This window comes from Xiphophorus hellerii, chromosome 9 (genome assembly GCF_003331165.1).
Source record: "Xiphophorus hellerii strain 12219 chromosome 9, Xiphophorus_hellerii-4.1, whole genome shotgun sequence".
NCBI lineage: Eukaryota > Metazoa > Chordata > Actinopteri > Cyprinodontiformes > Poeciliidae > Xiphophorus > Xiphophorus hellerii.
Window position 1 is genome coordinate 20250599 of NC_045680.1, and position 17595 is coordinate 20268193.

General features: G+C 40.0%; 1 protein-coding gene across 2 annotated transcripts; it reads left to right on the forward strand.

Annotated features, from left to right (window-relative positions):
• Positions 1–1689: 1689 nt before the first annotated feature.
• On the forward strand, positions 1690–16662 carry uap1 (UDP-N-acetylglucosamine pyrophosphorylase 1). 2 transcript variants are annotated; one of them, XM_032571621.1, is made up of 11 exons: positions 1690–1818; positions 2565–2871; positions 4820–5024; positions 5505–5680; positions 5788–5960; positions 10536–10729; positions 10816–10956; positions 13599–13787; positions 14003–14044; positions 15816–15882; positions 15991–16662. In XM_032571621.1, exons 2-11 carry the CDS (start codon positions 2589–2591, stop codon positions 16081–16083), a joined length of 1563 nt encoding a protein of 520 aa, XP_032427512.1. In that variant the 5' UTR covers positions 1690–1818; positions 2565–2588; the 3' UTR covers positions 16084–16662. The 2 variants fall into 2 exon arrangements, with proteins under 2 accessions (XP_032427512.1, XP_032427513.1); XM_032571622.1 differs by lacking the exon at positions 14003–14044.
• The last annotated feature ends 933 nt before the right edge of the window (positions 16663–17595 follow it).

Here is a 17595-nt window from a genome sequence, read left to right on the forward strand (position 1 = left end):
GTCCTGAGAGGAGACCACCAGGCATAGACAGTGGTTGGTATCAACTCCAGTCATAAAATGATAGAAAGCTCACTTAAAATGCTTGATAATTTTTATGCACCTTAACTTGTTAAACTTTTTCATAAAACACAAGATAAGGATGAGGAAACATTGACATCACTATCAAGATGGTCTCAAACTGGACTTTATGGTTTGGGCAACTGGACGTTGATGATGTGAACCGATCAGGGTCAGGATCTGCAATCACCAATAAAACCGTCACTCTATTAATTGGTTACAAAATATCCGCTTAATGCTCTGCAGAATCACTCTTGAACTTCCACCCTGACCCTCTGTCAAAAACAATATATTTTTTAACAAATTGTTAAGACGTTATTCTGTTTCCTCCTTTCTAACAGGTACCTTATGTTAGCTCAACCGTTGGCCTCGGCACAGCTGTTCGCTTTCAATACGATATAAGTATTTATAATGAAAAAAAAAGAATTACTTTCCAGCTGGTCTTACCGAAACGGGACCTTCTCTTGAAACTGGAGCTTCTCTTGAAGGCATTTCTTTCGTCAATTCCGATGTTTTCTTAAAAAAAAAAATCTTTTGTGTATCCCGGTGAAGTTTTCCGCCGCAACCAGCCGTTTCTGTGACCGTTACTGGTTTCAAACGGTTCATAAATCTGTTGACTGTCACAAAGCCCAGCTGTTGGTAAAAAAAAAAAAAAAATTGGAAAAGAAACCTTCATACGCAATCTGGTATTTGATTTAAATATTTCCCCCGGTCTTATCATGGAAAAAAAAAAAAAAAAAGATTTCCAGAACAAGGCGGATCTGTTTCCATTTTAACATATATTTGCATACATGTTAAAATTGTGCAAATATATTTGTGGGTGTTTGCAAGTTAAACTAGATCTGAAGTGATGAATACGTCCGACTCCCCCCTGTAAAATAATGTTGACATGATGATTAAAGAGAAATTTAAATGTATATTTTTTCTCAGTAATTTCCTTACGTGCCATAGGGTGGCGACTTTTGACAAGTTCATGCTAATTTATTGGGTCCCTGCAGCTCAATGCAATCTTAATCAGTTGCAGAACCATGGTTAATATGTGACACAAGCAGTAACTGTGAGTTTTTATTATATTTTTGCAGTAAAAGTATAATACCTATATAATAAAATAATAAAATACTCCGAGTTTCACAGTTACAACTATGCAAGGTCGGCAAAATATTAGGGACAATCAACTTGTAAGATGTAATGATTAACATAATGTGTCATTTCATTTTGGGGAAAAAAGGCCCAGAATAAAGATTTTTGGTGTGTTTGATTAAATAAAAAACATTTATTTCTTTACTTTTTTTTTTAACCTTTTCATTAATCTACAGTACAACACTTGGAACAGAAATGTACTCAGCCCTTTATACGTGGACTTCCCTATGGTGGGACAATAAATGATATTTTTCTATTCTATTCTATTCTATTTAAAATAAATAAAACCACTATTTTAAAACAATTTGTGTATTTACTCAGGTTATTGTCTAATGTTAAAATTAGTTTGATTTCTAAATCATTGACATGGTACAACAACAACAAAAAACAAGAAAACTTTCAAATTTCAGCAGTTTGGTTCGCGCATCTTTCAGTCTTCTCACGACTACTAAATTTACGAGGAGCACTTGAAGGCAACACACTTCACGCTGTTGCCACGTTATACGTGACGTAGCTGGAGGCGTGGATCGGTGGGAGGTGTCGTAGCTTAGCGTTGTAAGACAGGAACCACACAGCCGCTGATATTAATGCTCTTAACGTCAACGAGAGTCTGTGAGAGAGGTGAGAGTTTGTTTGTTTTTATTTTTCTTCTGTAATATTTACACAAAACTGTTATTTTCGCTTGCCGTCGATGATTTAGCGGCTAATATAAATGTGCTCGGCACCCGCGTCCTAATCGCATGTCTGCGCTGTTGGTAAGGCAGGTTGATAAATGACGTTTAATAAATTAGTACAATTAATGGACATAATAGAGCTTCATAAAGCCAGTCCTGCTTGTATTTAGTTTCTTTGCTAGGTCTGGTACGAAGCATCCTTCCTGTGTGTTTGTAAACCCTTAACTTGACATTGAGACAGAGCCCTACTCCAAGAAACGTTCAAGTGTTAAAAGTTTTATGAGTCAAGTCATATGTATTAAAATTATGGTTTCAGTTAACAAAAAAAAAGACCTAAATCTGCATGGAACATTGCAACATCATCCCTCCAGCATCATATTTCCATTCGTCTCCAGTAAAGGGAGTATTTCCTTCTCAAACAAGCTGCCTGTTGTGGGTGTGGGCTCAGGCGAATAATGTCAGTCATTTAAGTAATTGTTTCACTTGAAAATTAATTACTGGATGTTGAGCTGTCGCCAGTTCATCTTATTGTAACTTAACCTCTATTTTGTTTCCTTCTTTAAAACCCCAGTTAGACTTGGAGTTAAATGTATTTAGTTCTCCTCTTGAAATACAATTTAATCCAATGGTTGCCTGTTTGGAAGTCACAACAACAACTCAAATACATGTTTGTATTGTTTTGTGTTTTGGCAGAGTTCATCCAAATCATTATTGATCATGGACCCAAACACCAGTGGACTTGTGCAGAAGTTGGCTGAAGCGGGCCAGTCTCACCTCCTCCAGTTCTGGAAGGAGCTGAGTCCCAAAGACCAGCAGGAGCTTTTCCAGGATCTTCAGGGAATAGACTTTCTGGAAATCAACGGATTCTTCAAGAGCGCCATGGAGACGTCCAGCAGCACCAAACACGAGAAGATGGACGGGCGCATGGAGCCAGTGCCCCGGGAGGTGCTCGGGAGTGTGACTAGGGACAGGGAGAGTCTGAAAGACTGGGAGGTCAAAGGTGAGCTCAATCAGGAGTTTTATGGGATTACCTCCTGCTCCTCCTTCTAAGGTGTATTGTTGAGTTTTTATTGTTCAATAGACAGTAAGGAAGCAGGAAAAGGTTATATTATTGTTTCTTGTCTTTATTATGATGTAGCAGCAAAAGCTAAGATTAATGTCTTCACTTTCTGCTACCAGATAAGAGGCTGAAACTCAGTTTCTTTTAGGTCATTGCCTAATGATTCAGGGAACCAATTTACTGGTGTAACTCTGGGAAGCTTAATGAGATTAAAGCATCACAGGGCAGTCCAGATGAAGTGAGATGGACATGGGTTGGTGCTTTTTCTGATTTCTTACTTAAGGAAAGTTCAGAGAACCCACTTCCAGATTCACACAATTTCAGTGCATCTACTTGCCAAAGCCCTCCCTGAGCAGCAGGAAAACCAGCCAGTTACTCACCGCATGCTGTTACAGACTCAACTTCGCCCCAGTCTTGCTTCTGAGGGGTTTTTCAAAATATGAGTAATTGGGTACTTAATGTGACTCTTTGCGCAATTCCTGCGTTGCTGAGACGATTCGATCACCTAATGAATCACTTGGATCTATTTCTTTTATTTTCGCGGCCAATAGTAACGGGAGATGTGATCGGGCAGAAAACATCTGGTTCTGATTTGGGGCTGACGTCACTGGGTTTGCCTCTCTTGACCCTTATTCATGAAGTCATCTCACCATGTCGTGACCACATTTGTGTGTGCAGGGTGTGGTGTGTGTATGTGTGTTTGTGCAGGACTCTTCATATGTTGGGAGAGCAGTCAAAGTCTAGCTGATCCTCCCAATACGTGGTGTAAAACTTCTCCCTTGGCACCAGCTGCTAGAAATATTGTTGACTCAGGTAGCTGGTAGTAAACTTGAGATAAGCCTGCTGTGTCAGGTCAAAAACGTTTTATTTCCTTTTTTTTTTTTTTTTTTAATATATTTGAAAGTTTCTATGTAGGAGTTCAATGTTCACATCCTGCCTATGATGTCACATCTTCAAAGTTTATTTACGAATGATGGTTAATGGTAAACTTTATGGATGCTTAGTTAAGTTTATCATGATTTATATAAGATTTCCCTGCAAAGACAATTTAATTGCTCTGAAGGCGTCCAAGAAGATTAGAGAGTTGGAATGGAAGAGATCATAAATGAAGGTTGTGCAAACGTAGTTACACCTCTCCACACTTTATCAAATTACAACTACAAGTTTCAATGCATCTTATTAAGATTTAGAGTGATTAATCCAAAGATTTGTAGACAATTGCGAAGTGGAAATAAAAGGATAAACCACTTTTAAAAATATTTAGCAATAGACATCTGAAGAGTGAGAGAGACTAGCATTTTTATTTTGCCTTCATTACTGTGACATGAATGAAGGCATGCATGTCACAGTAATGAACATGAATGCCTGTACGTTACTGTGAACAGTGAATGAAAGGGCAGCTGGATCTTGTGGATCCAGCTGTTTTCAGTATAAATCCTGCTGTTCTGTGAAGGATTCGGAGGTTTATTTGAGAATATTTAAGAACAAACAGCATTATGAAGACCAAGGAAAACAGCAGACGGGTCAAAGGTTATCCAGGACAAATATTTAAAGCAATTAGGTTCTAAAATAGTTTTCAAAGCATCTCATGATCTGAAAATGGAAATATTTGCAAAATCTGGTCTAATGGAAGCGTTCCAAGGAAAAACTAAAAATGAACGATATATCGACATTAACGTTGGGATCGGCCAATGTTAGTCCAGTTGAGAACATTTGGCAAGATTTTAACGTTGATGCTTACTGAAATAAATTTTAGTATTCCCAGTTGATCTCCATCTAATCTCACTGAGCTTGAGCTTGCAAATAAGAATGGTCAAACATTTCAGTCAAGATTCTTTGGCTCTTTTCATGCAAAGACTCAAACTGTTGTGCTCTGGTTCCCCCTCAGGTCTGGACTGCATCGCTCAGAGTAAAGTGGCTGTCTTACTGCTGGCGGGGGGTCAGGGAACCAGACTTGGGGTCTCTTACCCTAAAGGCATGTACGACGTCGGGCTGCCATCCCACAAAACTCTCTTTCAGATCCAAGCGGAGCGCATTTTGAAGCTGCAGCAGCTGGCGGAGCAAAAGACAACAGTCAAATGCTGTGTTCCCTGGTGAGACTCTGGCTCTGAGACACTTTTTTTTTCTTTTCTTATCCAAAGAGAAATAGACAGACTAAGTCTAACAAACAGCCACCTGTCCTTTTTGTAAATGAGCCCCAGTTATGTTTGTGTGATGAATAACTGGGTCAGATCACTGTAGGCGCCGAAGAAAACTCAATCAAGAAAGCTGGAATAGGATTATCTCCCTGGACAGCAGATCTAAGGGTAGTTTACTGTCTGAAAAGGGAAAATGGTATTAGAAAGAGGTTAGTGCTAGGTCTCACTCATTATTGATTTTAAATCTTTGAAAACTGACATTTGACATTCACTTTTGTGGAGAAAAAAAAGCTTCTTACATTGCTTTCTAATGAGCAATGTCTTCAGTTTATGTTCAAAAAACAAGGCTTCTCTCCGCCCTCTTTATTTTTCTCAGTGTACCTGCCAGTGTAACCTAAATAACCAAGTCTTATCTTCTTTCTGTGCTGCCTTCAGGTACATCATGACCAGCGGCAGGACGATGGAATCCACCAAGGACTTCTTCTCACAACATAAATACTTTGGTTTAGACAAGAACAATGTCATCTTCTTCCAGCAGGGCATGCTGCCAGCAATGGACTACTCTGGAAAGATCATCCTGGAGAGCAAGGGGAAGCTTTCCATGGCTCCTGGTGGGTCCAAAGATTATTGGTGACTACAAGATTAATTGATCTGACTGGACGGGGATTTTGCTTATGAGCATTTTTTTTCAAAGCCATTTTGTGTGGTTGCTTTTCAGATGGAAACGGGGGTCTTTACAGAGCCCTTGGGAACCAGGGAATCCTGGACGACATGCAGCGGAGGGGAGTCGAGTTCATTCATGTGTATTGTGTCGACAACATCCTGGTCAAAGTGGCCGATCCCACCTTCATTGGGTTTTGTGTGCAGAAGGGAGCGGACTGCGGAGCTAAGGTCGGTCAAAGAGTTTTAGAAGTAGAAATATGCAAAGCATGATGTGGGTTTTTATCCATAGACTTTTATGGTGACCTGCATAAATGATTTATAAAACAATGTTTATGAGACGTAACCCCTACCTTTTAAATGTATTGAAAGGTACATTATAAACTTTATAGGTTTCACTGCAGTATGTTACAGAGCTGGGTTCAAGCGTGTAAGATCTGCAGCCGAACAAAGCCCAAGGTCCTCTCACTGGCTAGAGTTTCTTTCACAAATCCCACAGCTAATTATCTGCCTGGTTTGTAGTTCAAGATTATTTTGTCTCGTGTTCATATTCCAATGAAAGCATTAAATAAAAGAATGCTGAAGAGCTCGTTTGTACACCTCAAACAAAGAACAAGCCTTTCTTTGACAAATCAGAAATTACATGTGTTCAACATTGCAGATACAGAAGCAAATATGAAACTTTCTAGTTAGAATTGGTGGATGTGTTGCAGAGATGTTCAGGTCTTAAAATATGAACAATGTCTTCGACCACACTTATGCTCCAATATTTATTGATGGACAAAGAAGCATCTCCGTAGCACATGGTTTTTTTAAAAGCAACTTACTACAGCTGACGCAGCAGCGAACCTGGTTTCTTCCTCCTCTCATAAAGTGTCTTTATGTCATATTCAGCAGACAAGAACGTATCATACAGCACAAGAGCTCAAGGATAATCAATGATCACCCAGTGCTGCTAATAACCTGTGTATTGGACGTGACGAGAGAGCAATGGAGTAGTCGAGTCTACTCCATTCTGATTCGTCAGTCCAGTTTTTCCAGTCGGTGCCAGCAAGGACACATGCTCTTCATTTCTTTCCAAGGTACAATGTGTAATTAAAGGTGTGGTGTGCTCGCTGCACCTTCAGTAACTCACCACCAGGTGGAGCTGCTGACCTCATTTTTCGTCTGAATTTCTTTCAGCTCTTCGGGAAACTTTTTTCTTCTTTCTGTCATTGAGATTACGTGAGGTATATAACTTTTTTTCTTTGTTTGAGCGTTAAAGGAATAGTTATTAAGACAAATAGCACATCCCAATACAATAAAACCTTTTTTAGTGAAAAAACATAAAAGGAAGACGAGCAGTACCAGAGAATCACAAATCCTTCGCTGTGCTAGACAGTAGGTATTTGTGGTTAGCCATAAATTGACCTTTTGTTTCAGGCCAACGCCTCCTAAGTGTTTGTTGCTGAAAAGCTCAATCCTAGACCAAAGTGCCTGGTTCTTGTTGAGTTTTGCAGCTTCTGCATGTTTACAGTCGTCCTGGAGCACAGTTTGGCGCAGATTTCTTTTTCATTATTATTTTACCTCACTCTCTATCGTCCTCACGTTGCTTGATGTCCAGGATGGGTTTTCTGAAAGCTATGGTTTGCGAGATCGTACCACTGCATTCAAAGATATGTACGAAACCGTAAAATAAATGGAACTTTTAAGGGATGCCTACAAAGGTGGATGGTGCTGTAAATATTGCACGTCAATCAGACATCAGACCCTTGGGTCCAGGCTTGTCAGTTCCTCTCTTGATCATACTCTATACGTATTTACAGGATTTATACTAAACAGTTTTTCTTTTCTATAGAGTCAAATAGTGATATTAATCATGAGACAGATTTGCTTGTAGGAATTTTGTGAACTTTAATAAAGTATTAATAGTAATTTCTGCGCTTGCTTTGAAGTGTAGGATTTAAATATGTAGTGGGTACAGAAACGTGAAGCTCACTAAAACCTGATGCTCTTTTGCTTATATTTTGAATCTTTCAGCCTTCTCGCTTTCCTCAAAATCAGTGTTTTCAATCGAAAAAAAAACCCTGGTGTGTTTCATACGCCACACCCTGTCCACTCGTATGGTTATGCTTAGATATTATTTCGGTGAAGAAACCAAGCAAAAAACATTTAACGATTTAAAACTCAACATTGCTAACCCTTTGAAGAGGAAGTCGGCAGTCGAGCTTCCATCACATAGAGCGCCCCTCCTCCATGACTCCCCCACCCAGATCCTTAAGACCAGCAGCAGCAATTAGCAAACACCTGTTGGAACTGCGCATCTCATTATACGACTACTTCTCAGTCCAACGCCGGAAGGAACGGTTGTAAACGGCAAAATGGGGAGACATTGTTGGGTTGATGTTCTGATGATGGAGTGTCGAAAAGACTAGGAGCTTCTTTAAAAAATTCAAGGCGTCAGTTTGCAAAGTCAAATTTCTCTTATGCAGCAATTTTCTAACAACGGAAAGTAACACAGTTACTTGACTGTGCTATAAAATGGCAATATGTGCCTGGAAAATGCACAATACTGCCCCTTTAAATATGTCTACATTCAGTGGGAGTTCAACCATAAACACTTTCTTTGCTTTGGACTTTCTAATCAGATTGTGATTAGTGTGTGACCCTGTATGGCATTTCTGCTAAAGAACAGCTGGCGGGTTACATTTTTTGACAAACATCTGTGATTTCAGGATCTATAACAGGGACTTTGACTCACCATATTAAACCTAAATTAATCAATTAATCAAAAAAAGTAGAAAGGGGTTTATCTCTGTGTTGCCCTGCGATGGCCTGGCGACCTCTCCAGGGTGTGCTCCGCCTCTCGCCCGTTGACAGCCGGAGATGGGCACAAGCGCCCCTCCTGGCCCCAGTGGGATAAGCATGTAAGAAAATGGATGGATGAAGTAGAAAGTCATCTATGAACTGTCACTTTACAGATTTCAAAGGGAAAAAAAATATGAAGGCGATCAATGACGTATGGAGTTACAAGCGCTGAAAGTAACTTTATTGAGCGTTTTAAAGACAAGCCGACTTATTGCTATGTGAAGAAATGGACTCTAAAGCAGAGGCTTGGGTAATACCAGATGATGAATATAGTTAATAACGATGACATAGCATGGTTACCACATCAAAACTCAATGTCAACATCACTTCCTTTGTTCTGTTTCTTATGACTGTTTCCACTGTTTCCACATCAGTTTATGCACGTCATTTTTTTGTGAAAGGCATCCAGAGTTTGTTAAGACAGACTCTTGAGTTACGCCACAGTTGCAATCATCAGGATGATCGAGGTCACACAGTAAAATGTTACTGTGCTCAGCTCAGCTGCATCTGAAGATGCGGCTGAGCTACAGATGGTGATCTGCTGAATGTGGTGCAGCAGAGATGGAAGAAGTGCATCAAGCCAGAGTCTCTCCCATCGTAAATTACTGGGAGAGCCTTTAACGTTTTATGTGGCTTCTCAACCCCCCCGGCCCCCGTTCAACAACCCCCTCATCATAACTAAACTCTGTCATTAGCAACCAACTTTAGGATGAAGGCAGGTCTGTCTTCATTTAGAGCAGATGGAGCTAAAAAAGGTGAACTGCGCTGATTATTTGAGTAAAGTTTAACAAACAGGCCCACCGCTGTCACTTTCGGAGTCTTTTCACACCTATTTCACTGCAAAATCACAAAATCTTGCCAAGTATTTTTCCGTATTTTCTAGTGCAAATATCTTGGCACACTTTAAATATGACCAAACTGATTTAGCAAGATATTAGAGCTTGTTTGAAGTCAGTAATTCTTGAATATTGACAAAAAGAATTAATTCCACTGACAGATTCTCATAACGTTGGAAACATGTTTTGGTACAAGTGAAATAATTTGCCAGTGGAGCTAGTACTTTATGTCAAAATTCAAGAATTACTGACTTAAGACAAGCTCTTATATCTTACTGAAAAGTTAATTGTAAATTAGTTTGGTCATATATAAAGTCTAGTAAGATATCTACACTAGAAACTAGCAAAAATACTTGATAAGATTTTGTTGTTTGCATTGTTCAACCACAAGATCTTTTATTTTCTGGATGGTTTATTAAGCTGTTCTTCAAAGAAGTATTCATACTATTTGAACTCTTTCACAATTTGTTACAACCACAAACGTCAGTGCATTCTATTGGGATTCAACTGAAAACTACTTCATCTATCCCCAAAAGGAAATTAAATTTTGCTGTAACTCATATCTTCAAAGAGTCAATGTGAATGGTGATGCTGTGGGCAGGAAGGAAATCTGGTAGCGGTCAGTCTGTCACCATGAGTGAACTAGAAGCATGTAATGGAGCAGCACAAAGTAATTCATAATCGTGAAGAGAAAGAAATATGAAACGTGGTTTTTCATGCCTCTGTTTGCTGCAGATACAAGCACAAGTGTGTTGGCCAATCTTTCTACCAGCTTTACACCCCTGGAGCCTGAAAGTTTTTATATTTTCTTCACAAAATAGTTCAGACTCAGTCGGACTGGATGGCGTACACATGTGAACATGAAAGTCTTCCCACAGATTCTCAACTGTGGGAATCTGTAGAGGTCTGTGCTTTGACTTGACCATTCTAACACATTTGTTTGATCCAAACCCCTCCCAATGCAACTCTGGCTGCAGGCGGGTTTAGGGTTGATGTCATGCTGGACGTTGAACCTCCACTCCAGCTTCAAGTCTTCTGCAGCTTCTCGTTAACTCTCCCGTTGACGTGTTGCGTGGATTCCCAGGGTTTGTTTGCACATATAAATATCTGCCAACGCTTTCAGGTGGTGGAGAAAACCAATCCCACCGAGGCTGTGGGCGTGGTCTGTAAGGTGGACGGGCATTACCAGGTGGTGGAGTACAGCGAGATCACCCTAGCGACGGCTGAGAAGCGCAGCTCGGACGGCCGCCTGATGTTCAACGCGGGGAACGTGGCCAACCACTTCTTCAGCTTCTCTTTCCTGCGAGACGTCGTGCAGTAAGATTCCTCCTGTTCACCCGAACGTTTTTAACGAGTTCCACCAAGAATGATGTCTGAATACAGAATCTTTTATTTATTACCAGGAAATATGAACCCCAGCTGCAGCACCACGTTGCCCAGAAGAAGATCCCGTTTGTGGACGATCAGGGTCAGCTCATCAAACCGGAGAAACCGAACGGGATTAAAATGGAAAAGTTTGTCTTTGACATCTTCCAGTTTGCAAAGTGAGTAGCAGCTGAGTTTCTAAAGATAGTGGCTAATGTATGCTCTAGATGAGAGGTGGCTATGTCACCTATGGGTCTCCTAGCCAAAGTTTTAACTCTCCTGCATCCAGGAACCATCCCCCTCTTTTTTCTTTCCAGTCCCCAACCATATCCTTCACCCTCAGCCGTGACATTTCTCCGAAGTCTGATCCAGCAGGCCAAGTCTGCCAAACTCTCTGAAGGAGGAGGATGAAGGTTTACGAGCTGTTTGCTCGTTCCTCCTCTTCAAAATGTTTCATGACATCAGCTCTGAGTCATCCGACTGCTAATCAAAATTTGCGTTTAATTACAGAACGGCAGTAGCGATTGACTGACAGGGAACACACAGCAGACAAATGCTCTGTGTTCCAAAATGAAAACAGATGAGGAACGATTGCGTTGCCGCTCTGAGGACGGTTCGGAGTCGGGCCTGGACTGGCACCCTGACAGTTTTAGTAGAATCCAGATGGGTCGGCTCTCCTAGCTGCCACATTTCTAAAAATGCCTGTTGAATTATGGTTGTTCTCAGATCCTCACAGCATTAGGTGCAGCTAAGTCCAATGTCGTTTTCTGTTGTGTTTTAGTGCAGTGAGCCTATGATACCCACATGTCTTCATGCTCCTATGAAATGAGCTGGAAACATTAGCGATGTGGATGCTTATTTCAGGATGTTGTTCATGAAAACCTGTTGGTCATAAGTACTGGGTTAAACAGGAGAAACTACAATTTTGAAACATATGATTGAGAAAATCATAACTTGAGCTTCTAAAACATCCTTTTATGCACATTTTTCACTATGCGTTCTGCTTGTAGCACTTTTTTGGGGACGTCTGCATTTGTCTTTCGGGTCTCGGTCTTTGACAGCAAACAAAACTTTCAGCATCAAACTGACCGAATGCTTTGATGATCCTCACTGTTGAGCAATGCTACAGTGCTTTGTAAACAACAATTTTTCTCCTTCTGTTACATTACAACCACAAACCTCAACGTATTTTAACGAGGTTTTCTATAGTAGACCACCAAGAAGTAGCACATACTTGTGAACTGGAAGGATTAAAAAAAAAAATTCACAAATAGAAATATGAAACGTTTGACATTTCTACCATTGGTATTCACCCGCTTTTTTTTTTTCTCTGATAACTCTAAATACATCCCCTGTTATTAACTCTTATTTAAAATCATCCATTTTAGTGAATAGAGTTGACATGTTTGCAATGTGTTCTCAGTATATATGATCAGAGTTGGTGGGCAGATGAAAGAAAACCTGTTGGAAACAGAAAAAAAGCTTCCGACTGGGGCAGAGATTTATCCTCCAGCAGGACAAGTAAACATCCAGTCAGAGATACAGTGGGTTGGTTTTAGGAAGAAAGGGTTACAAAATTGGCAATTCATGCATAAGCCAATACAGCAGATTGACACCCTTTCAAAAACAATGCAGACAAATTAAAAACATGTTAAAATGGAAAATGTGGGGTACAGTACTAAGTATTTGGTTTTATTGTCCATGGCATTAGCTTTCAATTTACTCTTCTACTAAATAGGACCAAAAAACACTCAGTGACTTTTACTCAAAAGAACATTTGATGCATTCATTCATTAAAATTGGCTAAATATAGTGAGGATTTTGCAAGAGTGACCCAAATCCTCATGCTTGTTGTTGAGAATGGACAAAACATTTTTATAACAAGAAAATGGAAAACATTTCCCCCGAAAACATAGGACATCATATCTATTTCTTTCAAAACGGTAAACGTGCAAAATGCATGTTTTGGCTTTATATTGCAGATGCCACTTTGGCAAAAATCTGCCAGCTTTGTTGTTTCATTTATATTTTCTAGGCTTAGTTTATGTTTTAGAAAGTAAAATTGAATTACTTTAAAAAAAAATAAAAAATTAAAAACAAAAACACAATTTTGTTGCCCAAAAGCTCTTTCGACGTTTTTTTGGTCTGCGTGACAAAAAACTTCAGACTTTGGACGAGATCAAAGCATGTTCCTCTATTAGAACGGCCCAGTGAAAGTACAGACTTAATTTAAAATGGGAATTTGTGGTTAGCCTTAAAAGTTGCTGTTCACAGATGCTCTCCATCCAGTTTGACTGAGCTTGAGCCATCTTTCCGAAGAGAATGGCCAAAACTTTCTGTCTTTAAGTGTGGAAAGCTGGTAGAGAAATGCAAAAAAGATCTATAGTCCACAAAGTAATGACTCGGATGATGTGCTCATGCTAAAAAGCTCGGAAAGCACCAGTCTTTCTCTTTGCACTCCGCAATTATGAATTAAATTGATTATTTTGATGTTTGTGGCTTAAATATTAAAACATGCGACAGGATTCAAGGGGTAGGAATACTTGTGCAAACCATCGACTTCTTATAAATGAGCAGCTGAACATTCATACCAGCGTTACTTAAAACATAATAACCGACTCCAATGATCTGTGGTACAACGAATGAAATATCTTTCAGCTATTCCCAAACAGTAGTCTCAAAAAACACAAAAAGCTCGACAATTTTCATCCCTTGGGTTCACAGCTGTTGAATAAAAGTCCTCCCAGTCTTTTCCAGCTGTGCCCTGCTGTTTCCTTGTTGTGCTTGCATGCTGAAGTGACGCCGTGTTCTCCCAAAAAAGGACGTTCGTGGTGTACGAGGTTCTGCGGGAGGACGAGTTCTCCCCGCTGAAGAACGCGGACACCCAGGACGGCAAGGACACGCCCACCACTGCCAGACACGCCCTCATGTCCCTGCACCACCGCTGGGTCCTGAACGCCGGGGGCCACTTCATCGACGAGAACGGCAGACGCGTGCCTGCCATACCCAGGTAAGCAGCCGCGGAGCGTGGAGCACAAACACCAAAGTGGGTTCTTCCTGGTTGCTCCCACCTTCCCGACACTCTTCACCCTGTGTAACTCTGCGCACCGGCCTGGATGTGTTTTGTGTGTTTAGACATCTTGTTGTTTTTAGCTTCACCCTCTCTCCCCTTCCCCTTCTCTCATGCTCGGTGTTGCACCTGCGTGTCCCGTACAATGTTTCCAGAGACGGAGCAGCGGGGAGTGTCACAGATGATGGCAACAGAAAGTAACTATTCCCCTGCTGTCCTGAGTGCATGGTGACGGGATTTTGGCTTCTTTTATCTTCTCGCTCAGATGTTAACACTTTTGATTCTTTATATCAACTTCCTTCATTTCCACTGAGTAGCTTTTTTTTTTTTCTTTTCATTGTTCCTTGCAGAAGTACTTGTACCTCTTGGACGTTATTTTTTTTACACATTGTTAAACTTCAAAAAATGTATTTTATTGTGATTCTTTTTTTTTCTTGCACAAAGTAGCTCATGATTGTGAAGTGTAAACACTGCATAGTTTTTAAAATATGAGTACTGAGAATATTTTGTCGTATTTTTATTCAGACCCCTTTAACATTATACCCCTAAATAAAATCCGGGGTAACTTTAAAAAGTCAACAAGGCCTTAGGTGTTTGTTAGGGAACAATTTGGAGAACAGACGTACATTTATGTCTCCAAGATGTGCAGACCCAGTAGAGTCGTGCCGCCTAAAGAAATCCTGCAGCTATAATTACAAGAAAAGATAGTTCTACAAATTATTCAGTCATTGGAGCTAATTACAAATGTGCTCCACTCTCTTGGGATTTAAATTTACAATGAAAAATATAAAACAATTCATCATTTTCATTCCACTTCACAATCATGTGCTACTTTATGTTGATCCATCACAAAGAAATCCCAATAAAATACATTGAGGATTGAGGCTGGATTAGCACATGTGAAAACAAAAAGGTTTAAGAGGTGCGAATACTTCAAGGGACCGTATCAGTTGTTATGAAGGATCTACTTTAGTTTAGTAGCGGCTGGTATTCTGTCATAATGATCTGATGGCAGATAATTTATCCTCTCAAGGCCTGTGCTGAGACTCTTGTGTGCGTAAAGGACGTACGCACCTGTTGCATGCTGGGTAATGGGAACCACTCCTCTTGTCTGTCAAACCTTTAAATGAACTCTGAACCTGCTGATTTGTTTATAAGATCATTACAGGCTCATCTGTTTTCTGCTTGTTTTAACTTCACTGGCTTGCTCAGACATATAGAGCCTAAAAAGATTTTCACCCCCTTTGATGTTTTTACCCTCTTTATTGCTTCTACGAATCAATCCTGATCAACAAAGTCTGCCTTATTTGAGAAGCAAAATTAGAAAAAAATCTATATGACATCAATGAAATTGTTTATATTTAGATTAAATATTTTATTTTCTAGGGTTTTTTTTCCCTATGAAAAAAGACATTTTGTCAATCATGACTCATTTTGTAGAAGCAATAAAGAGGGTAAAAACATCCAAGGAGTTGAAAGCTTTTTATAGATACTGTAAAAACACACGCATGTGCCTCTTTGACATTCATTGGAGTCACGAATGTGTTTAAGGCTCCTAATGCTTCTCTTTTAGTCATTCACCTTCACTTGCAGCTCAACCTCTGACTCTCCAGATGTGGGATCTGTGATTGTTGTCTGGAATAATTACCGTGAAGCGGGCAAGATGAGTGAGGGTTTGTGTGAAGTGCCCCCAGTATTTCAGAAGCACTGGGTGGAGACTTTGCCAGGCACTCATCTGTTTGCTTCTGGAGGATGTGTTTTACGGGTCAGAGTACTAATCACTGGTTGCGATGAACATCTGATTATCTACCTTTGATCTCTAATCACATGCCTTAGTAAAAGCCCAGCTGTTTTTCAGGATTTACTGCCGCTTCTCTAAGCTACCGTCCCTCTGTCTTTCATGAGACCGTCTCTCATTCTGCTTCTGTTTTTCTCCTTCCTCTGAAAACGCTTCTTTCTCCGACGCAGCCTCAAGGATGGAACCGACCTTCCGATCAAATGCGAGATCTCTCCGCTGGTCTCCTACGCTGGAGAGGTGAGGCCAGGAGAATTTAACAGAAAATCCAGGTGTTGTCCCCAAATCACTGCTTGACAAAGTTTTCCACTTTTTTTTTTCCTTTCTTTTTTTCCTTTTTTCTTAAAGGGTCTCGAGGAGTTGGTGAAGGGACGAGAGTTTCAGGCGACCCTGATGATCGACGAGCGCGGAGTCCACGAACTGGTGAAGAACGGCGTTTAGTCAACAGAGGACAGACGCGGGAGAACAACCCAAAGATCACCTCATGCTTTTTGTTTTCCTGAGTTTGTTTAGAGAAACTGTGATGCCATCGCCGTGCAATAACAAGCGTCTCCCTGAAAGGTTCTTGAGTCTTAAGTGAATGAGGCTAATGAAGTACGCAGTCTTTTCTCTGTTTGTATGCTGACGCCATACTTTATCTTTCTTTCATAGAGCACTTGAACACATTGTGAAATTATGAATGAAATCCTTATTGTCTGGACTATGCATTCGGCAAGTGCATCTATTTATTTTGCTTATGAGACTTATTTTTATACGTCCTGATGAATGCTGTTTAGATGGACTTTACCATCTATTTAACTTGTAATTTTTGTACAAGAATAGGCTGAGATTAAGTAATCAGTACATGTCATAAGGACACATGGATTGGGATGTGGGGGGTATTTATAATATCTGCTTCTTTTGGTTGTGTAATCATTAAAGATTAGATGGATACAATGGCTTTTATCTTTTATTAAATGCACTTTCTACATGGAAACCAAATTGTTTTGTCAATACCTCTTTATAAACTCTCAATTTGCATAACTTTGGAATATGCATTTCATGTTATGACTGCAGAGTGTTTTCACTGCATTACAGTTCCTATAGTAACTAATCAATATCTAGAGTTATTGTTTGATTTTCATGATCTACTATCAATCAATCAATCAATCAAATTTTATTTGTATAGCACATTTCAGCAGCAAGACATTTCAAAGTGCTTTACATCATTACAAACACAGAAACACAATGCAATATAGAATCAATAATCAAAACAAAGCATTAAGTCAAGTTCCATCCATAAATTTGTAATTGATTACATTTCAAATACAATTCTAAACAGGTGGGTTTTTAGTTGAGATTTAAAAGAAGTCAGTGTTTCAGCTGTTTTACAGTTTTCTGGAAGTTTGTTCCAAATTTGTGGTGCATAGATGCTGAAAGCTGCTTCTCCTCGTTTGGTTCTGGTTCTGGGGATGCAGAGCAGAACCAGAACCGGAAGACCTGAGAGGTCTGGAAGGTTGATACAACAACAGCAGATCTTTAATGTATTGTGGTGCTAAGCCGTTCAGTGATTTATAAACTAACAGTATTTTAAAGTCTATTCTTTGAGCTACAGGGAGCCAGTGGAGGGACTTTAAAACTGGTGTTATGTGCTCTATCTTCCTGGTTTTAGTCAGAACGCGAGCAGCAGCATTCTGGATCAGCTGCAGCTGTTTGATTGATTTGTTGGACAGACCTGTGAAGACGCTGTTGCAATAATCAATACGACTGAAGATGAATGCATGGATGAGTTTCTCTAGATCTGGCTGAGACATTAGTCCTTTAATCCTGGAAATGTTCTTCAGGTGATAGAAGGCCGACTTTGTAACTGTCTTTATGTGGCTCTGGAGGTTCAGGTAAGAGTCCATCACTACTCCCAGGTTTCGGGCCTGATCGCTGGTTTTTAGTTGTAATAACTGAAGCTGTGCATTGACT

What these genes read in the sequence shown, in the direction of transcription:
- uap1 (XM_032571621.1), top strand. Translation starts at nt 2,589, where the DNA reads ATGGACCCAAACACCAGTGGACTTGTGCAGAAGTTGGCTGAAGCGGGC. An exon ending in GAAGCTTTCCATGGCTCCTG is followed by an intron (nt 5,681 to 5,787) that starts GTGGGTCCAAAG and finishes GTTGCTTTTCAG; the next exon opens with ATGGAAACGGGGGTCTTTAC. An exon ending in GAGCGGACTGCGGAGCTAAG is followed by an intron (nt 5,961 to 10,535) that starts GTCGGTCAAAGA and finishes CAACGCTTTCAG; the next exon opens with GTGGTGGAGAAAACCAATCC.